Raw genomic sequence first — 23,193 nt, 5'->3', positions numbered from 1 at the left:
GGAAAACTGACCATACGCAAAACTGGTGAGGCTACACAGCACCTAGAAATATCTTACACAGCTGGTGGAACTGTAACAGGATAAAGTTACTTAGAAAAACAGTTTGGCAGTCTCTTAAAAAAATAAACATATGTCTAATTATGATCTTTCAGTACTCAGTATCATAGGGCATCCCCATGATCAGATTGTAAAGAATCTGCCTGCAGTGCAGGAGAACTGGGTTCGATCCCTGGGTCAGGAAGATCCCCTGGAGAAAGAAATGGCAACCCACTCCAGTATTCTTGCCTGAGAAATCCCATGGACAGAGGGACCTGGTGGGCTACAATCCATGGGGTTGCAAAGAGTCGGTGACGACTGAGCAACTAACACTTTGACTTTCAATATTTACTTAAGAAAAATGAAACGTATGTGTTCCTACAAAGACTTATACTTAAATGTTCACAGCACCTTGTTTGTAACAGCCCCAAACAGTAATAACCTGAAAGCCCCTCAGCAGCCTAATGGATAAACTGTGCTATACCCATACCTAGAACAATCAACAACAATAAAAAGAACTTATTTCACTTGGCATTATGTCACTCAAGTTCTTCCACGTTTTTGTATATGGCAGCATTTCCCTCTTTTCAAAGACTGAATAGTATTGCCCTATGTTATATAACATATTTTCATTTATTCAGTCATCCATTGATGAAAATTTAGGTTGCTTCCAAGTCCTGGCTATACCTACATAAGTAATCAAAAATTGTCAAATTCAAAGAAGCAGAGAGTAGGATAGGGGTAGCCAAAGCCTGGGGGAAGGAGGATATGCAGAAGAAGTAATCAAAGGATATAAGTTTCAGTTACGGAACATGGATAAGTCCTAGAGTTCTACTATACAACACAGAGTTTACAGTTAGTAATACTGTACTATATACTTAAATATTTGCTAAGAAGGTAGTTCAGTTCAGTTCAGTTGCTCAGTCGTGTCCGACTCTTGATGACCCCATGAATCGCAGCACGCCAGGCCTCCCTGTCCATCACCATCTCCCAGAGTTCACTCAGATTCATGTCCATTGAGTCCGTGATGCCATCCAGCCATCTCATCCTGGGTCGTCCCCTTCTCCTCCTGCCCCCAATCCCTCCCGGCATCAGAGTCTTTTCCAATGAGTCAACTCTTCGCATGAGGTGGCCAAAGTACTAGAGCTTCAGCTTTAGCATCATTCCTTCCAAATGTTAATGTTGTTAACCACAAAATAAATAAGATAGGATAGGAGAAAACTTTTAGAAGTGATGGATATGTTTATGGCATAAATTGTGGTAATAGTTTCAAGAATATATACTTATCTCCAAACTCAAGCTGCATGCATTAAACATGTATAGCTTTTTATATATCAATCAAATGACAATAAAGTGCTTTTAAAAAATGATAGAATTATCGTGGCTTCCCTCATAGCTCAGTTGGTAAAGAATCCGCCTGCAGTGCAGGAGACCCTGGTTCGACTCCTGGGTCAGGAAGATCCCCGGGAGAAGGGATAGGCTACCCACTCCAGTATTCTTGAGCTTCCCTTATGGCTCAGCTGGTAAAGAATCCTCCTGCAATGTGGGAGACCTGGGTTTGATTCCTGGGTTGGGAAGATCCCCTGGAGAAGGGAAAGGCTACCCACTCCAGTATTCTGGCCTGGAGAATTCCATGGACTGTATAGTCTATGGGGTTGCAAAGAGTCACTTTCACTTCACTAACTGTTAAACAGAGCAACATGGTTTAATCTCACGATAATAATGTTAAGTGAAAGAAGCCATACAAAAAAGAATATGTACTATACTATTCCTATATAAAATTCTGAAAAATGCAAACTCATAGTCTGAAAGCAGAACTGTGGTTGCCTGGTGGGGTTAAGGAAGGGCATGAGGGAGTAGGTTACAAAGGGCGTAAGGGAGACTAGGGGTATGGGGGAGAGGTTACAAAGCAGCAAACAAAAACTCTGGGGCTGATCTTATCATTTTGATTGTAACAATGCTTTCACTTATACGTACATTTGACAAAACTTATCAAATTCAACTGCACGTTAAATATGTGCATTTAATTATATATCGCAAAGTTGTTTTTTAATGGCATTAGCAATCCAAGTAGGAATAGTTTCTGCAGGAAACTGCATTACAAATAGGCCACAAGGAGGCAGAGACTGAGTGCAGACCACTTTCTCATCAGCTTTGGGAACTGGAGAAGGAGAAGATGAAGGGAGTGGAAGACTGACATAGCCAGACAAAAAGTAGAGTTACATGTGCTTTAAGCTGGGAGGAGCCTGAGCATATTTGTAAGCTGTAGAAAAGGAGCCAGTGGGGAGAATGAAGTTGAAAATGTAGCGGTCAAGAGCCAACTGACGTAATGTGAGGATGGAATATCCAAGAATAAGATAAGACAAATCTTATGTATACACAAGCAGGCATGTTTTGTGGTTGGGTTGGGAATGCAGGAGTGGATAAAAGAGTTAGAGTCTGAGTCTGTCATTCTCTTCCTTTTTTTGGGAAGAATTAGGTATGAGAAGCGTAGGATACTTAAGAAGGTTGCTGGAGCTCTACAAAAGCCACTGGCTATAGAAATTGATATGTGGTTGGAGTTAACTGTTCAACTTAGGGGCATTCTTCTGTAACAGGATGGCAGACAATAAGATGCTTTCGTGCAAACAAAGTAGCCACCATTTACACATGTACATGATGGATTATTATCCAGCAATCCTTTTCTGCTCTCTCTTTACCCCTAGAAAACTTCACTCATGTGCTAAGCTTTCTGTTCATCCCACTCTTTTCTCCCTCAATTCACAATAAACTTTTAACACTCCTTACGTTTGTTGGGAGGTATTTCTAACATATGCATGAAAATACAGAATAATTTAATGAACAGCAATGTTCCACCATCCAACTCTATTCGATCATTACACTCTATCATATTTACCTCATTTAACAAAACCCTTGAACCAAAGCAGGCTAATGGACAAGAGAGATTTCATCACCAGCAAACATCAACATACTTGCTCACTTGACACAATTTACTTATTTTGTAAATAATACCCAGAGCAAATACTCTGATAATTTTAGGTATTACTGTGGGTAGATACAATTGGCCAGCAATGGCCTCTGGAAAGCTAGTTGGTAGTTCCCCTGAAGTAAAGTGCTAATATGTTAGAACTGTGTGAATTAGATCATACCCAAAGTCTTGGGTTCAGAAAAAATGCTGTCAATGCACAGATTTTTAATACAAATGATAATTCTGATTCAGAGCACAGATACTATTTTCTTTAGTGTTCTAACACTCACTGCCACTTCAGCATTGGTAAATTTGAGGGTGGTTAATAAAAAATATTTTTCCTCACGTCATGTTTAATTTCTGAAGCTGAAAGCATGCAATCAGTTCTAAAGACAATAGCTTTCGTTTCCAAGAAGTAATAAATCATCTGTTAAATCTAAAACACTGTAATGTGAACAGTACCTGCCAAAACAGACTGTGTGCATCTCCTCTCAGAAGTTCAACTGTATCCCCTGCCTGAATGTGTAATGGGGGTCCTTCATGAAGAGCAGGGGGCGGTGTTCCACTGTAGCTCCTAATAGCCTGCATCTTTGGTAAACCTGAAAATAAGCAACACAACTCTTAGGATTATGAAAATAATAAAGTGTGAAATCCAAATGCACTTCTGAAAAAAAAAAGCCATTAGGAACATTAAAGAGTTTTAATAGCACCAAGCCCAAGGAAACATATGAGGTAACCACAATGGAATGCTTTTCAAGTTTCTCATTATTTAAGATGGTAATAAAATAAGACACATATTTATCCCCTGATTCCTTATACATTTTTCCTCTCCCTCACCATCAATCTCTTTTTAGTTGAAAAAATATTTCTTTCAGCTGATGCCTACTTCATAAAAAACACATCACGTATAGTTTAATGGAAAAGAATCAATTTTTTCATCAACTCTGTCCTTTCTGCCTATTACTTTCCTCTTGGGCATCGGCTGATTTCATCACCAAGGAAGATCACCCTTTCTGTGTATGTATCACATTGCCCAGTATAAGGCTCATATCTTAAGGTTATCTTTGTAATTCAAAACAAAAACGGTGATGGATGTGCCCCTGCAGTACTTAAGACATTTATATGGAGAAATTCTTCAGGCTCAAATTTAGGCTTGCAAAACAGACCCAATAAAGGGAATGTGTCTAAGCCAATAGTATCAACAGCACTTGAAATACTGATCCAGCCCTTTTTGTTGTATTTCTTGGAATGGGCAATGAAGGCCTCAGTTCGGAATTTCATTTTTGTGAACAGCAGCTTCAATTGCACCCAGGCCTGACTGCACCAACACGGCTTCCAAATACACCATATCCCAGTCACCTTTTCATCTGGAGGTGAAACTGCTCCTGCCAACAAGGCTGATTGCGCAAAACATGGTATCTGTCGCACATTGAAGGACTTAAGCTATTGTTTATTACACTTCAAGACTTTTTATTCTAATGATTAGACACAGTTATGCTATAACTGGCTGAAATTGTTGCACTAAATAGAGGAGAATGAATGACCGTCATTCAGTTCTAAGTGTCCAGGTTACCTCAAGAGGACCTGTGTGTCTATATGAAATGCTCCAGCAAAGGTTGAATAAAGTCCCCAAAATCATTTCTTAATAACCACCCCGCAGGGGGTGAGGAGAAAACAAGTCTGGCTATAAACTAAACAGAACTGACAAGTTTTATTCAACCCTTTCTTATCAGCCCAGTTGATCAGAAGACAGAAGGGCTGAAAAGCAATGCACCCTGCACCCCATTTAATGGCTGTAACTGTCGAGACGTGTTTTGAGTTGCCACATCTCCCCTTTGCTTCAGTTCTTGTGCCACAGAACCCCGAAGCGATGACTTTGATCCCACATCTCTCATGGAGTTTCCCCGCCAGATGGTAGAAGGCGGTGGCACCCTAAACAAACAGCAGACATTGTCGTTTCCAAAATGAAAGAACTCTTCTCGGTCAAGGGTTTATCAGACTCACTCTTAACATACTATACCTGAGTTGTGTGTGTGTATGTATTAGTCACTCAGCTGTGTTCAACTCTGCGACCACATGGACTGTAGCCCACCGGGCTCCTCTGTCCATGGGATTCTCCAGACAAGAATACTGGAGAGGATGGCCATTCCCTCCTCCAGGGGATCTTCCCAACCCAGGGATTAAACCCAGGTTTTCTGTATTGCACACAAATTCTTTATCATCTGAGCCACCAGGGAAACCCATAATTGACTACAGAAAGCTTATTTTGCATTTTTTATTAAGATACTGTGGTTAACATAAAATGAGACCTAAACATGCCATGCATACCAAAACAGATTTAGAAGTTTAATAGATGGAAGAGGATGCTAAAATAGAATTTTTCAAATGCAGCATGGCTTGCATGATCATTATTCCATGTTGAGGGGCCAGAGTAAGCCTTGGTTTGCAGTAAGCCTCGGTTTTACTGAGCATTCCTAGGGCAAGAAAGGCATTTTGTTCAGTAGGCTCCCTTGATAATTTTGTTTTTATGTCAATTTTTAAATAAAAGCTGAATACAAAAAAGATGAGTTTTTAAACCTGAAAGAGCTGATGTAGGCCTTAAATACTGGGATCAGTTGAATGACAGGAAGGGCCCTGGCCTTCACTGCAATTGTCTCTGTAGAGAAAGATCCACAGGGACAAAAAGCAGCAGTGCCATGTGAGAAATGGTGGGAGCAGCAATTCTCTTATTGTCGATGTGCCCAAGTTACTCATTCTCAAGAAGAAATGATTGAAAATGCATAGACTTGAAAAAAATATAGAACACTTCACGAATTTGTGTGTCATAAGAAAAATTAAGTTTGATGACATTTCACCAACCAAATATAGGTTATGGATTAAAATCCAGAATGCCCAGGCTATTCAAAAAGGCTGTGAAATAGGTATGGAGCAATGCTGAATTATTTATGCTTTTCAATGGACTAGAATGTTGACAACATATGACCTAGTAAAATCAAAATATTTAAAACTGAAAATAGTACCTATATTAATATACTTCAGTCAAATAATGAGACCTAAGTACTAGTCTTAGGATTTACTTTGGACTAGGCAGTCTTTGGAATGATGCACTTGGTTTTCATAGTCTTGTTTATTCCTTATTTTTTCATTTACTCTATTTTTTCTGCTATCACTTTCTTCTTGGTTATGAGCTTCATATGAGTTAATTGAGTAGCACACAAGCACAGGGTATGTTGCTGATCTCATTTCTTAAACAAAAATTGTGTGACCCTTGCCAAGAATATGGTTGAGCCCAGGTAATAGTCAAAGGAGATCGATACTAGCCTGAATTCAGCCATACCCGATTTGCCAGATATGTTTACTTGACTCATATGCTTTTCAGTGGGATGAGATAAATTTATAGTATAATGGGATTTATATTTTTTGGTCACTTGTTAGGATCATCTTTGGCTATTTATTTCTCGTTGGCCAGCATATCCCGTTTCAGGGTGACCTGTCAGGGCTATAGAGATTGAAAAGATAAAAGGAGTGAAGCCAGGGCACAGTGACACAATGAATTCTGACAGTCTGCCCCTTGCCTCTGATGCTTGCGTGAGGAGGGGTTCTGCAGTACTAGCGGGGTGAATGGTTGCTTTCCAAAAGGCCCTTTTGTATTCCTTTCTTTTATTAAAAAACAAGACAGTGACACTGCTAATAAGGTGAAAATAATCACATTAACTGATAGATTAAAATGCAATTAAAATAAGAGAGGGAGTGGGTTAGACTTCATGTCAGCACTCAGCCATCAATGTAATTGTTGACACAATCTACTGCCACAGCAGGCATTCACACCTCATAAATGAGACCAAGAGTGGAGGAGAAATTAGATTTACAGATGTTCATATTCAGAATAGTCATTTAGTGTTAATTTAGTATAGGTTTTCTTCTCCCCTTATCAAATATTCCTGACAGGTTTTAACCTCTGTTTAAAAATGTCCAGAACAGAACATTCACTACACATGTCCCCGTGACAACTCAGTCATTGTTGGATATAGTTTATTAACAAGCTCTATCTGAAACTTACTCAGAACTTTCTCTAACTTCTCTCCATTGACCTGACTCTTTCCATCTGGAATTATGCTGAAAAAGGCAAATCTCCTTTTTATAGACTAGACTTTCAAAATTTTGTTCAGGCTTAAAATCCCTAGTTTCTTATTAAAAAAAAAAAATTCTTATTTTCCTTTGGTTATCCACACTTCAAGGGATTCTGAGATGCAAAATAAAACTACAAAAGCAGAACTGTAATTTCCCTCACTGATATGGACCCATCAGAAATAAGTAGCTAAGTGTTATTTTAAAAACTGATTAAAACATATAAATCCCATTATATGATAAACTTATAACTCACTGCAGAAAGCTGCTTTATTCTTCTCAGGTAAACATGGATGTAATAGTTGTTTACTTTCTATTCTAGAACTGAATTTCTAATGGATATGTTGGTATAATTACAAGGCTGCTCATCAAAATCTGAAAAGTTAGTTATATTGAAACTACATTCAGATATTAAATGCAAAATAATCATATGTAATGCCAACATACACAGTTGAGCAATCGTGGGGTTTACCAAAACTTTATGTAATCAATAATCTTTATCTAAGGGGATATCATTAAAATGGTTGAGACAAAATAGATCTCCTTCCAAATGTTTAGTTATTTCAGCTTGTTTTATTCCCTTCAACATATGCTATATGGCTAACTGTGTCCTTAATATAATACATAACTTGTAGAAAATGGTGCCCTTTAACTTTTGTTCATATTGGCAATTATGCTTAGTCTAAAATCAGACAAGGACCCCACATCATCTTTATGCAGGAAGAATTAGCAAAGAGAAGAATCAGAAATACTAAAATGATGGTTTTACTCCAGTATTGTCATGGGGTTCTGGTTAAATAAAACTGAAGCCAGTGTAATTATGTGGAACACTAGAGTTTTCTAAAACAGTACAGAAGTATTTTTAAAAAGGGGATCTGAAGCAAGATTTCCTTTCAAATCTGAATTCGATACCAGTAAGTGTGACGTATGCCAAGAAAGGATTTCCAGTGTACTTTTTAAAAAGGAGTTAGTTCTAGAGTTCTGTTGGAAAGTTGCTAGATATAAACCATTTCACTGACAATTTTCAAATAAAGCCTCAATGAACTTAGCCTACTGTACCTTTATCAGCCACTGTGGCTTCTGAGAAGAATGACTGCCACAGCAGAGATCAGTATCTATTCAGGAGGCTGATATCACTGCCCTAATGCAGTGGGCTTCCCCAGGGCAGTAACTTAAGAGCTGAGAGTTGTGTACTAGATAAATGAGCTGTCCATAATGTGCTGGCCTTTCGCCTCTGAGGTCTAATTTAAAATCTAAACACTGGCACATTAAAAAAATAACTAGTTTTGCAAGATGTCAGAGGATATGGTTGGTTTATTCTTTCAAACTGATCACAAGCATAAAATATTCATCCATTCCTTAATGTCTCAAGCACTCCTAAGTGCTGGGCATGGTGGCCTGAGAAGGGAGGAAGGCCAAGCTTCCCACCCACAAAAAGCCTATAGTGCACTGAATATACAGGTAAACTAACACGACAATACGATCAGGCACAGGCTCTTGGTCAAGGGGAACTTTTTCCAAATATGCCTATTAATAAAAATTTGAGGGAACTGTTTTGGTAAGTCTTCAGTTGTTGTTTTCATTGTTTAGTCACTAAGTTATGTCCAACTCTTTGTGACCCCATGGACTGTAGCCTGCCATGTTCCTCTGCCCATGGGATTTCCCAGGCAAGAATACTGGAGTGGGTTGCCATTTGCTCCTCCAGGGGATTTTCCCAACCCAGGGATCGAACCCATAGCTCCTACATTGGCAGGCAGATTCTTTCCCACTGAGCCATAGGACCCTGAAATAAGTATTTTATCTTTGCTGTAAGTGTCCTAAGTGCAGTTTCCAAATCCTAGACAGGTGAGGGAATCACATTCTGCTGGGGACAGGCACAAGCACCATGACTAACATCTGCACTGTCTGGTATCTTGCCAATTAAATCCTCTTTGCCATCTAGGCTCTTACTGACACAAGTTTACACTCTACCAGCAGGTCTGATGATCAGGTTGAGTCAACTGAGCTTCTGGCAAGTGAGGCAGATGGGGATGCTGGACTTTCCCCTGCCCATCACATCTTCCAGGGCTCTTCCCAGTGAAGCAATGACTTTCATTCATTTACTGCTCTTTACGGAGGAACAAAAGGAGCCTTATGATGGAAACCATCTGTTACAACAGAAGTAAATGATTTGGTGGGGGAAAAAAAAATGGAAACTGGTCTAAAGAACTAATTGTTCACAGAGGGAACACAACCCGTCAATGATTTAGAAAATTTTCACTCAGAGAATCCTGCTTTTCTTTTGTAAACAATGATGAGTCAAATGAAGGAAACAGCACTGTCACTGCTCGTATAAAAACAAGCATCCAACAGGGAACCTTTCTTCCAACTTTATAAACACTGACTAGTCACTCCTTGGCACTATCTATTGGTGTATTAGTAAATGAAAGGTGAAAGATATAATAATGCCTTTTGGAAACCTCTTCCATTTATTAAAAAGATTTTAAAGACTACCAATTATAACAGAACTGTAAAATTTCATGTGTTATTTTAAAATCCATGCAAATTTAACACTCTGTTCTATTGAATCAGTATGTTTTAGTGGCCAAAAAAATTAGGTTTCCCCAAAATCATTAAATAACATCTAAGCTCTGAAAGCACATGCCATTTGGTAGACCCCTAGAAAACAATCACTAGTAGGGGTAGGAGGAGACTCATTTGAGGAACACAGTCTCAGCCAGGTCAGGATCCTCTTTAAAAACAGAAAAAGAACACAGTTACACAACTTCAAGCTAAGAGCTCTGTCGCCTAGACCAACCACCTCAGTTTCTACCTTATAAAACTCTTAGACTGGCCTCCTAGTTCAGTCCTCTAGGCTGTAGCTAGTCATTCTCTGCAACCTACAGGGAACAAGACCATTCAGGTATGACCTAAATCAAATACCTTACGATTATACAGTGAAAGTGACAAACAGATTCAGGGATTAGATCTGATAGAGTGTCTGAAGAACTATGGACAGAGGTTCGTGACATTGTGTAGGAGGCAATGATCAGAACTATCCCCAAGAAGAAGAAATGCAAAAAGGCAAAATGGTTGTTTGAGGAGGCCTTACAAATAGCTGAGAAGAGGAGAGACGTAAAAGGCAAAGGAGAAAAGGAAAGATATATCCATCTGAATGCAGAGTTCCAAAGAATAGCAGGAGAGATAAGAAAGCCTTGCTCAGTGATCAATGGAAAGAAATAGAAGAAAACAACAGAATGGGAAAGACTAGAGATCTCTTCAAGAAAATTAGAGATACCAAAGGAATGTTTCATGCAAAGATGGGCACAATAAAGGACAGAAACAGTATGGACTTAAAAGAAGCAGAAGATATTAAGAAGAGGTGGCAAGAATACACAGAAGAACTGTACAAAAAAGATGTTCACGACCCAGATAATCACGATGGTGTGATCATTCACCTAGAGCCAGACATCCTGGAATGCAAAGTCAAGTGGGCCTTAGGAAGCATCAGTATGAACAAAGCTAGTGGAGGTGATGGAATTCCAGTTGAGCTATTTCAAATCTTAAAAGATGATGCTGTGAAAGTGCTGAGGCTACTATGTATGTCAGAAAATTTGGAAAACTCAGCAGTGGCCACAGGACTGGAAAGGTCAGTTTTCATTCCAATACCAAAGAAAAGCAATGCCCCAAAATGTTCAAACTACTGCACAATTGCACTCATCTCATACACTAGCAAACTAATGCCCTAAATTCTCCAAGCTACGCTTCAACAGTATGTGAACCGAGAACTTCCAGATGTTCAAACTGGATTTAGACAAGGGAGAGGAACCAGAGATCAAATTCCCAACATCCGTTGGATCATAGAAGAAGCAAGAGAATTCTATAAAAACATCTACTTTTGCCTCCTTGACTATGCTAAAGCCTTTGACTGTATGGATCACAACACACTGTGGAAAATTCTTCAAGAGGTGAGAATACCAGACCACCTTACTTGCCTCCTGAGAAACCTGTATGCAGATCAAGAAGCAATGGTTAGACCCAGACATGGAACAACGTACTGGTTCAAAATTGGGAAAGGAGTATGTCAAGTCAGCATTATTTTCACCCTGCTTATTTAACTTATATGCAGAATACATCATGTGAAATTCTGGGCTGGAAGAAGCACAAGCTGAAATCAAGATTGCCGGAAGAAATATCAATCACCTCAGATATGCAGATGACACCATCCTTATGGCAGAAAGTGAAGAACTAAAGAGCCTCTTGATGAAAGTGAAAGAGGAGAGTGAAAAAGTTGGCTTAAAACTCAACATTCAAAAAACTAAGATCATAGTATCCGGTCCCATTACTTCATGGCAAAGAGATGGGGAAACAATGGAAACAGTGACAGACTTGATTTTCTTGGGCTCCAAAATCAGTGCAGATGGTGACTGCAGCCATGAAATTAAAAGACACTTGCTCCTTGGAAGAAAAGTTATGACCAACCTAGACAGCATATTGAAAAGCAGAGACATTCCTTTGCCAACAAAGGTCCGTATAGTTAAAGCTATGGTTTTTCCAGTAGTCATGTATGGTTGTGAGAGTTGAACCATAAAGAAAGCTGAGTGCTGAAGAACTGATGCTTTTCAACTGTGGTGCTGGAGAAGACTCTTGAGTCCCTTGGACTGCAAGGAGATCAAACCAGTCAATCCTAAAGGAAATCAGTCCTGAATACTTACTGGAAGGGCTGATGCTGAAGCTGAAGCTCCAATACTTTGGCCACCTGATACGAAGAACTGACTCACTAGAAAAGATCCTGATGCTAGGAAAGACTGAAGGCAGGAAGAGAAGGGGATGAGAGAGGATGAGATGGTTGGATGGCATCATTGACTTGATGCACATGTGTTTGAGCAAGCTCTGGGAGTTGGTGATGGACAGGGAGGCCTGCGTGCTATAGTCCATGGGGTCGCCAGGAGTCCTTCACAACTGAGCAACTGAACTGATGAAGTGAGAGAATAGGTCTCCTGATACCAACTGATAGGTATTTGCGGTATTTGGGGATCATCTGAATCCCTGCTGGGTATAAAGTGTTATCCTGAAGAGCAGAAAAAGAGGAGAGGAGCTCTCTTCAAGTAAGGAAAGACTGAGAGCTCCCAGTGGGGTTTGGTGTGTTGTTTTGTGCTGGTCTCAGCTTTGATAGCTCAGTTGGTAAAGAATCATGTGCAATGCAGGAGACCCCGGTTTGATTCCTGGTTTGGGATGATCTGCTGGAGAAGGGATAGGCTACCCACTCCAGTATTCTTGGGCTTCCCTTGTGACTCAGCCGGTAAAGAATCCACCTGCAATGCAGGAGACCTGGGTTCAATCCCTAGGTCAGAAGATCCCCTGGAGAAGGGAAAGACTACCCACTCCAGTATTCTGGCCTGGAGAATTCCATGGACTGTATAGTCCATGGGGTCACAAAGGACAGACACGACTGAGTGACTTGCACTTGCACAGTTTATCAATGGAGTTGAGGTTACAAACTGCCCCAGGCTCAGATTAATCTTATAATTTACTTGAGGACAAAACATGTATGCTTTTAAAAAAAAAAGTGTCTTCTGTGTCCCTCTTGTTCCCTTAGATGCAGCGCACGTTGTAAATTCTCAATATGTGAAGAATACAGATTGCATCCAGACACATATATTCATTGTACAAAAACTTTTATGCCAGATTTCCCTTAAATTAATACTTTCCAGTATGCATTTTAATTGATTTGCAAGAGTTTGAATAATTAGTTACGACTTTGATATACTGAGAAACTGCTTCACTTGTATTCTATACCTGGCTCCTTCAAAGAGATCCCCAGAAGTCCTATGCAAATGACCTAGCAGTTTGCAGACCAGCAATTTTATTCTAAAAAATTCTAAAAATTTATTCTAAAAATCTCTATAAAGAAGGCTTCCCAGGTGACACTAGTGGTAAACAACCCCCTGCCAATGCAGGATTTGTAAGAGATGTACATTCAATCCCTGGATCAGGAAGATCCCCTGGCGTGGGAATGGCAAACCACTCCAGTATTCTTGTCTGGAGAATCCCATGGATAGAGGAGCCTGGTGGGGTACAGTCCATGGGGTCACAAAGAGTTGGACACCACTGAAGCCACTTAACACAATACATATGGGAGCTCTCTAAGATTTACTAAATTCTAGGAAGCAAGTAGTAACTCCCACCTTTGTAGGTGAAGACAGAGCCTTGAACTCAACTTAAAAAGAAAAAAAAAACCCAAAAACATTATCCTTGACAGACTATGGAGCTCCTAGTGCCTGACATGTCCCCATGCAGTTCTGTGGGTTTATGGACAAGTGGCCTCACGTAGTTCTTTCTACAGTAAGTTATTATCACATAAGCCACAACATTCTGCTATTCTGACCACACCCCAGTGGCTCAGGGATGGTGATTAGAGCCCAGGTTGCAATGAATAGGCTGAAAGGTCAGACACCAGTTGCTGAAAAGGAGGCTTGAAGGGAGACTGTCCAAGGAGGCAGACCTCAGTGGAGGATGAGAAACAAGACAGTCCATTTGCTCTTACAACAGGAAAGCAGGAGACACATACAAGTCAGCAGGGAACAATGGTTTCTGACTTCAGAGAAGAGGTGATTGGAATTACTAGTTTCCAGAACTGTTGGTCCTGAGAGATTCTTACAAAGCCTGCTGTATTTTTCCCCTTTGTGGAAAGTACTGAGATCTGGAGTGAAGCTCTCTTGGGCTGTTTTCTTACCCTCTGAGCAGAAACCTCCATCCCACAAACAACTCCGCATGTTTCTTTCTTGCAACCACATATATACTATCAAGTGTAAATAGTGAGAAGTTGCTGTGTATCACAGGGAGCCCAGCCTGGTGCTCTGTGATGACCTAGAAGGGTAGATTTAGGGGAGGCTTAAGACAGAGGGGATACAAATATATGTAATTATGACTGATGTGCACTGATGTACAGTAGAGACCACCACAACATTGTAAAGCAATTATCCTCCAATAAAACAAAAATCCAATCCTTAAAGGATATCTAAGGAATAAGATAAAGTAAAAGTAAAAATGATTAAGGGCAGCTGCAATAACCTAGTTTCCATTCCTTGTTCTATGAGTTCATTCATTTATTCAACAAATATTTACAGAGCATGTGCAGCTACTGGCTTAGCCACTGGGCTTGCAGCTATAAATAAGAATGAGCTCATAACGCTTGTATTTTAGTGGAAAAGATAAACATAAAAACCAATGAACAAATGAAACAATAACAGAGAAGTTTCATAAAGAAGAGTTTAGGGAAAAGTACTGGATTAGAGAGTGACGGAAGTCTGTGTGTGTGCAGGGAGGAGTCCATTTCTTTAGAAGGTGATCAGGACAAACCTAAGACCTGAGGAGAAGGCAGTGATCTTTTGCGGCTGGGGTGGGTGGAGATGGTTAGAGGGTGGAAGGTAGTGATTTAACAATCAACTGAAAAAATGAAGATGAAGACCCGGAGTAAGCTTGAAGAAAAAGAAAAATGGCTAGTAACACTGCATGAAATCAACTGATAAAATTGATACACGCAGTCTTGAGGGTCTAGCCCATTTCATCACTCCTTTCACATACGCATCCTGTTGAATTATTTGAAATTCATTAGATAGGTCAAGTTCTCATTAACATGCTGCCCTTTCTTCCTGGCATATACTTGCTGTTGTCTGCACACCCATCTACATCCCATGGCGGGTAGGAATGGGGGAATCTAACTTACTTCTCTCATTTTTAAAATATGACTTCTGCTAAGAAACATACTAACAATCTCCCAAGTGTGAGTTGAGTGCCCCAAACATATACTCCCTTAGACACTTAAGCTTCCTGCTTCGGTACCACTTATTACACCAAAATTATTTATCTCGCTAGTATAAAATATACATACTAGACAATAAGCATCTTCCTGTGTACTGTCTACTTTGTAGAGTTTATGTATTAGACTGTGATCACTTTGGTGACGAAGATTGTCTTCTTTATCTTGATGAACTCTTTTGGAAGAAAGAAGGAAAAAGTTAGCTATACTCTCCCCAAAGCGACCCTTCCAAATACACACACACTGAATTATACCCCAAAACAGCTCTCTAGTCAGCCATTTCTTCCCATTTTATTTCTTCCTCCCATTCAAACCTAATGTTTCAAGCTAGCCTTTCCTCACTTCCCACTGCACTCAGAATTAAATCTGACCTTCTAGCCTCTGCCCACAAAATCATGTATTTTGAGGCCGCTGATAACGCTTCAATCTCATCCTGTTCCAACTTCATACTTGCTCACTGTTTTCCATCTTGCTGACCTTTTTATAGTTACTTAAGAGTTGGACACAACTGAGTGACTTCACTTGCACTTTCATGCACTGGAGAAGGAAATGGCAACCCACTCCAGTGTTCTTGCCTGGAGAATCCCAGGGATGGGGTCGCACACAGTCGGACACGACTGACGCAACTTAGCAGCAGCCACACACACTCTGAGCAAATGGGTCCAGTCAAGACAGTCTACGTGAGGAACCCTAATTTGTACCTCCACAGCTGTTCGTTTGTTGTATGTCTGCTCTCTTTTCATTTTCTTTATTTTTGTACTTGCCTGTCTCTATGATAAACATAATTTTTATAATATAGTTTTAATAATAAAAATATTCAGTTTTTATTGAATAAACTACCACTTCATCTTTAGTTGTGACTTGATTTTAAATTGTATTTGTTTGTGCTTTTATCTATATCAATATGCTACCTATAACTGAAATTTTGCAGAAATAAAATTATTTTTAAGGTAAAAAACTGCTAATATATTTCTTAAAAGCCCTTAATAATGACTCTCTTAATAATTCATAGTCATCCTGAGTATCTTTAAATTAGATGACTTGCATCATTTATGGAAAAATATATTTTTTATTCCTATGCTATCAATTGCTTAATCAGCATAAAAATAACACAATTTCTAACATAAAAAATAGCATATACTTTCTCAAAGAGTCTGCCCTAGTATAATTCTCCTTCCCCAGTTCTTTTCCATTATTCTCTTCTCTCTTGACCTCCCACTTTTCTGCAATTCCTTTCTTGAGTAGTAGAGAGCATATTCAGTTGCATGCCCAAATATTCTGACTTGTGCAGATAGGGTTCATTGATTTATAAGTTAAAATGAAGAGCATGTACTTCCAGCATGAAGAGCTGGAATTTCTGACTAGAAGTTTCAGAAAAAGCAAATGACTCTGGACCATCATTTCGATGTGCTGATTATCTTTTTATGAGGTCAGGGGGCCCTGTAGGTCAGAGACCAACAATCCACATAGCTACATAAAAATGTACATAAATCAAACAGTCTCTTTACCTTCTTATTGACATTCTTGCATAATAAATTAGTAAAATAAAATAGGAAAAATGACAATTAGAAGAGCCATCTCCTACAATGGCACTAAGCTGAAATTAATAACTTTTAAGAACTTCTAATCTGCCTGGTCTTTATAAACTATTCTGAGTCCACTTTCAAATTCTGAAAATCCATAGCCATGACAATATCTGAGTGGGAACTCTGAGGTTTAAACTCTCCCCTGTTGTTTACCTTGATTTTTCTTTTTCCTTTTAAAATTTCTCCTGAAATAAAATTCAGTTCGGATAGAACCATATAGTTACAATTGTATGAGTTCAGATGTGAACTGAGTGTAAATGTATCTGTTTGAAATCAAACGAAGAGTTAATTATTACTCGAACCAGCAATGTTTCATAGGAGCAGGCTGGATTTGTACCTTTATTTTAATGTTGTAGAATTGCTTTTGTTTGGGCTTCCCTTGTGGCTCAGCTGGTAAAAAAACAAAAAACAAAAAACACCACCTGCAATGTGGAAGACCTGGGTTCAATCCCTGGGTTGGGAAGATCCCCTGGGGAAGGCAACAGCTACCCATTCCAGTATTCTAGCCTAGAGAATTCCATGGACTATAAAGTCCACGGGATCGCAGAGAATCAGACACAACTGAATGACTTTTACTTCACTTTTGACTGGAGCTACAAATCAAAATCCACCATAGTGGAGTGGGTTGCCATTTCCTTCTCCAATATCTACATAAGAATGTAAATAAAATGAAACCACTGTCCCCTTTTCAGGAACATTCCTTCTTAACACTATAACAAGAAGACAGGGCTTCCTTTGTAGCGCAGTCAGTAAAGAATCTGCCTGCAATGCAGGAGAACCGGGTTTGATGCCTGGGTCAAGAAGATCCCCTGGAGAAGGAAATGGCAGCCCACTCCAGTACTCTTGCCTAGAGAATCCCATGGACAGAGGAGCTTGGCAAGCTACAGTCTGTGGTCTCTCAAGAGTTAGACACAACTTAATGACTAAACCACCTTAAAAAGGAAAAGGAAAGATAACAAATCACACCAAGTTGTGTATTCTTTTGAAATGATAATGTCAATGGAATCACTGCAAACTAGCAAGGGATATTATTCTATCAAAGAAGGGTCATAGGATAATTTAGTGAAATATTTTCATTGATATATAAAACAACTCAAGTCCAGTTGCTTATAGCTAGCTACAAGAGGGAAAAAAAAAAAAAAAAACGGTGTTTTTTCCAATAGCAATGTGTCACCCAGGGAAGGTGACTAAAGAAAATAATAAAAGGGAAGACTATGGAAAAGTCACATATGATTATTTCAGATTTAAATTCTCAGAAGAACTGTACAAAAAAGATCTTAATGACCCAGATAATCATGATGGTGTGATCACTCACCTAGAGCCAGACATCCTGGAGTATGAAGTCAAGTGGGCCTTAGGAAGCATCACTACAAACAAAGCTAGTGGAGGTGATGGAATTCCAGGCAAGCTATTTCAAATCCTGAAAGATGATGCTGTGAAAGTGCTGCACTCAATATGCCAGCAAGTTTGGAAAACTCAGCAGTGGCCACAGGACTGGAAAAGGTCAGTTTTCATTCCAATCCCTAAGAAAGGCAATGCCAAAGAATGCTCAAACTACTGCACAATTGCACTCATCTCACATGCTAGTAAAGTGATGCTCAAAATTCTCCAAGCCAGGCTTCAACAATACATGAACCATGAACTTCCAGATGTTCAAGCTGGTTTTAGAAAAGGCAGAGGAAGCAGAGGCCAAATTGTCAACATCTGCTGGATCATGGAAAAAGCAAGAGTTCCAGAAAAACATCTATTTCTGCTTTATTGACTATGCCAAAGCCTTTGACTGTGTGGATCACAATAAACTGTGGAAAATTCTTCAAGAGATGGGAATACCAGACCACCTGACCTACCTCTTGAGAAATCTGTATGCAGGTCAGGAAGCAACAGTTAGAACTGGACATGGAACAACAGACTGGTTCCAAATAGGAAAAGGAGTAGGTCAAGGCTGTATATTGTCACCCTGCTTATTTAACTTATATGCAGAGTACATCATGAGAAATGCTGGGCTGGAGGAAGCACAAGCTGGAATCAAGATTGCCAGGAGAAATATCAATAACCTCAGATATGCAGATGACACCACCCTTTTGGCAGAAAGTCAAGAGGAACTAAAAAGCCTCTTGATGAAAGTGAAAGAGGAGAGTGAAAAAGTTAGCTTAAAGCTCAACTCTCAGAAAACTAAGATCATGGCATCTGGTCCCATCACTTCACGGGAAATAGATGGGGAAACAGTGGAAATAGTGTCAGACTTATTTTTTGGGGCTCCAAAATCACTGCAGATGGTGACTGCAGACATGAAATTAAAAGACGCTTACTCCTTGGAAGGAAAGTTATGACCAACCTAGACAGCATATTCAAAAGCAGAGACATTCCTTTGCCAACAAAGGTCTGTCTAGTCAAGGCTATGCTTTTTCCAGTGGTCATGTACGGATGCGAGAGTTGGACTGTGAAGAAAGCTGAGCGCCGAAGAATTGATGCTTTTGAACTGTGGTGTTGGAGAAGACTCTTGCGAGTCCCTTGGACTGCAAGGAGATCCAACCAGTCCATTAAAGGAGATCAGCCCTGGGATATCTTTGGAAGGAATGATGCTAAAGCTGAAACTCCAGTACTTTGGCCACCTCATGTGAAGAGTTGACTCATTGGAAAAGACTCTCATGCTGGGAGGGATTGGGGGCAGGAGAAGGCGATGATAGAGGATGAGATGGCTGGATGGCATCACCGACTCGATGGACATGATTTTGAGTAAATTCCGGGAGTCAGTGACAGACAAGGTGTCCTGGCATGCTGAGATTCATGGGGTTGTAAAGAGTCAGACAGGACTGAGCGACTGAACAGAACTGAATGAATAAATCACTGTCTTTTCCCAAAAAAGCTGGGAAAGCTGATTCAAAATGTTCCAATGAGAATGATAATTATGTGCAATAGAAGATCCTTCAAACTATTATAAGAAGTTCAGGGATTTCATTTAAAAATTTCTGTCACCCTTAAGTTACCACACTGAGAGTATATATTCTGTCTCCTTCCTATAAATTGACAGAGAGTAATAAAAGAAATTAAGGTGTTAGCTTATAAACTTTTGTCCTCTATAATTTTTCTATTTAAATTATTTCAAATACATGTAGAATACTGATTTTAGAAATACTGGGTTTTTTTTTTTTTGGCCCTTCAAAATCTTAGGTTTTTTTCTCCCTCTGCCATCAATTCAAAAGCCATTACTTCTCTTACCAGCTTTATTTTCTTCTGTTCTTACTTTCCTTAGTCATAATCTCTCCTTAAATTTTTAGGTTCCTATCTTTTATCTCCTACATAAAGAGCTTCTTTCATCAACCATAAATACCAAAATCATGTTATGGTTTCAACTTGTTCAAATTAAGCATAATAAGCTATGTAGATGGTTAGACACCATTGCTTCTAATCATCTGAAAAATGGTAAAAATCAAATCAAACCTATATCCTAAGGATATAATGAAAATATAAAAGTAATAATTATTAAAATGTAAACCGTGGACTACAGAGAAAAATATAAATGTTAATATTATGCTCCAAAGCTGTGAATGATCTGGTAGGAAGTTATAGCTAAAAACAGGATTGTGCAAAGGAAAGACACATTGAGAGAGAGTGTTCTCTTTTGCCTCACTTCTCAAAAGATCAGAGACCCTGAACACAAAGTTCACATGCAGTTACAGTTTCCAAAAACACCTGAATACTACATGTACTAATATGGCTCTTAACCCTAAAACAAAACCACTGATTTCTCATTAATTTTATGTATCATGAAAAAATATACTCCTAAAGATGACCCTCTCCTGAGTTCTTGGACACAGTCTTGATCGTTTCACTTTGATTTTTCTTGCTTCTCAATTAAGACAAACTCCTACAAAATAATGAACAAAACTTCTCTTTCCTTGCCAATATCCCAGTGTTCATCCCAAGGTAGAAATGTGATACGCACTGGGTTGAGTCATAGGAATTGGCTCTTCTTGAATGTTATTTAAGTACAAAAAGGCAGTTTCCTGTGGCTTAACCTAAATGTGCCCAAATGATTCTTTCAAGGCACATGTATTGACTCTCTAATATTAACGAAGTTGCAGCAAAAAGCCCTGCTTAAGCTCAAATATGACTCAAAGCAGGCGGGATTTGGGGTAGAAAAAACACGTCATGTAAATTTGTACTTGGGCATTGCCTCTGTGGAGCAACATTAATTAGTAACATTGCTCAATAAATTCAATAAACATTTGTTCAGGGCCTTGTTCCCATCTACCCTGGAGTCATAACTCTTGAAAAACCTAGTTACAGGATTATGTGCAGGTTTCAAGAGTAAGGATATCCTATTTTGCCCTTTGAAGCTAGAGAGTATAATTTGAGACAGCATAGTCCCTATTTTTTCTGGCAAAAAATTTTTCCCTCTATATAGAAAAGAAAAATTTTTATCTATTACAAAACCATAAAATAATCTGTCTTTAGAGCAGAGACTGCTTAAATCATTCATCCTTGTTTTATTAACTTCAAGCACAGTGCTTGGCATGAGGTAAAAACTTGGTAATAAGTAATTTAATATTCAGGAGAAATTCTTTTGTGTTAACTTTAAAACAGACATATGTGGTAAAACCAAATTAATATTTCTTCTTCTTTTCTTCAAGGATTTAATAATTTATGATATTTGTTCTTAAAATCACTTTGATTTAACTAAAAATAGAAATTGTGGCAGTAATTTCTGTATTTTAGTTATCAAATATAATTAAACATCCAAGGGCTTCCCAGGTGGTGCAATAGTAAAGAATCTGCCTGCCAATGGAGGAGATACAGAGATATGGGTTAGATCCTTGGGTGGGGAAGATTCCCTGGAATAGGAAAAGGCAACCCACTGCAGAATTCTTGCCTGGAAAATTCCATGGACAGAGGAGCCTGGTGGGCGACAGTCCATGGGGTCATAAGGAGTCAGACATGACTTAGCACACATCTCTCTCTCTCTCTAAATTAAACATCCAAGAAGGCATGGTAAACACAAAGCTAAAAAAAAAAATCCAGCATGTCCACCTGAGCAACTGAAACAGTGCATTCCTTCTCAAATTCTAAGATTTCTCTAGGGACTATTTCATCAAACAAATGAACTCATAAACTACTTCTCCAGAATACCACATATATTAAGCTTTCTGCCATCTTCCAAATTGTTTGCCCTTTCTCTATCTCCTAAATAGATTCTTATAGAACATATCTGTTTTTGTCAAATTTCACCAAGACTAAATAAAATGATTTCACACAAAAGTGAGAAAGTAAGTTTAAAAATGCTTTGAAACGTTACAAGTACTCCTCCATTTATCCATTTACTACTCCATTTACGACTCCACTTTGGAATCTACAGACATTTAAAATATATTCATTGACAAGTTTGGTAGATTGCTTGACTCACAGGTGGTCTCATTTAGTCATGAATGTGAGAGGCTTTAGAGATTTAATAATGAGTAAGGGATGAGGGTCCTTTCCTTGAGGAGTCTGACATATTGTAGGGATAAGGAGAAACACATACCCTATACAGAGTGACCTGCTGTGATTGTGATGAACATATTGACATTGAAGTGCTCAGCAGAAGCACCTCAGCCAGAGAGTTCAGAAGACTTCAGGGGGAGTAGACGCTAAGCTGAAATTAAAGTGTAAGTCGGCATCAGCCAGACACAGGAGGTGAGTGTATAAACCGCACCCCATTTAAAGAGGCTCAAAGGACTTTCTTCAGCAGGACTTTTCAATTCAGCTATAGGAGCAAAGACAGGCTCAAAATAGCGCAAGAAGGGTTTAAACATTGGACCATAGAAACTAAGCTGATCTGGCAAAGCAGGTAACACAGAAGGGACTGATGATCAGACAGGTAACAGAGGGGCCAAGGGTTGAGGAGAAAGAATGAGATATTTGAATTTAATGTTTTAGAAATGGAACAACTCTGGGTGATGACAAGTCCCCAGGTGAGGCTGACATGGAGCAGGGGCAGAGGTCACTCAAGATGCAAACAGTACTGTCAGGAGAAGTGAGGAGGCTCAGGTTTGAATGAGTCATCTATCAATATACTGTGAGTCACTCAGGTTGAAGGCAATATGCTCTCTGTATGAGAGATAAAATCATGGAGAGAAGCCCATAGGAGAGCACAGTACATGTAATGGTCACAAACACAGACTTTGTATTAAACAAGTCTAAGGTTGAATGCCATAAACACTCCATATATTGACACTAGAAATACCAAGGGAACTTTTCATGCAAAGATGGTTACAATAAAGGACAGAAACGGTATGGACCTAACAGAAGCAGAAGATATTAAGAAGAGGTGGCAAGAATACACAGAACTATACAAAAAAGATCTTCATGACCCAGATAATCACAGTGGTGTGACCACTTACCTAGAGGCAGCCATCCTGGAAGTTGAAGTCAAGTGGGCCTTAGGAAGCATCACTATGAACAAAGCTAGTGGAAGTGATGGAATTCCAGTTGAGCTATTTCAAATCCTAAAAGATGATGCTGTGAAAGTACTGCACTCAATATGCCAGAAAATTAGGAAAACTCAGCAAATTTGGAAAATTCAAGACTGGAAAAGGTCAGTTTTCATTCCAATCCCAAAGAAAGGCAATGCCAAAGAATGCTCAAACTACCACACAATTGCAGTCATCTCACATACTAATAAAGTAATGCTCAAA

At 39.2% G+C, this 23,193-nt stretch overlaps 1 protein-coding gene across 1 annotated transcript in view; it reads right to left on the bottom strand.

Annotated features, from left to right (window-relative positions):
- Positions 1-23,193, bottom strand: part of VAV3 (vav guanine nucleotide exchange factor 3) — a 432,262-nt gene that overhangs the window by 84,106 nt on the left and 324,963 nt on the right. The window contains exon 20 of the mRNA XM_068966607.1: positions 3,467-3,603. Coding sequence (XP_068822708.1) covers positions 3,467-3,603 — 137 coding nt within the window. The remainder of the gene's footprint in view (positions 1-3,466; positions 3,604-23,193) is intronic.

Source organism: Capricornis sumatraensis, chromosome 2 (assembly GCF_032405125.1).
Source record: "Capricornis sumatraensis isolate serow.1 chromosome 2, serow.2, whole genome shotgun sequence".
NCBI classification, from domain to species: Eukaryota; Metazoa; Chordata; class Mammalia; order Artiodactyla; family Bovidae; genus Capricornis; species Capricornis sumatraensis.
Note: the sequence above shows the minus strand (reverse complement) of the source record. Positions and strands in the feature narration are given on the sequence as shown.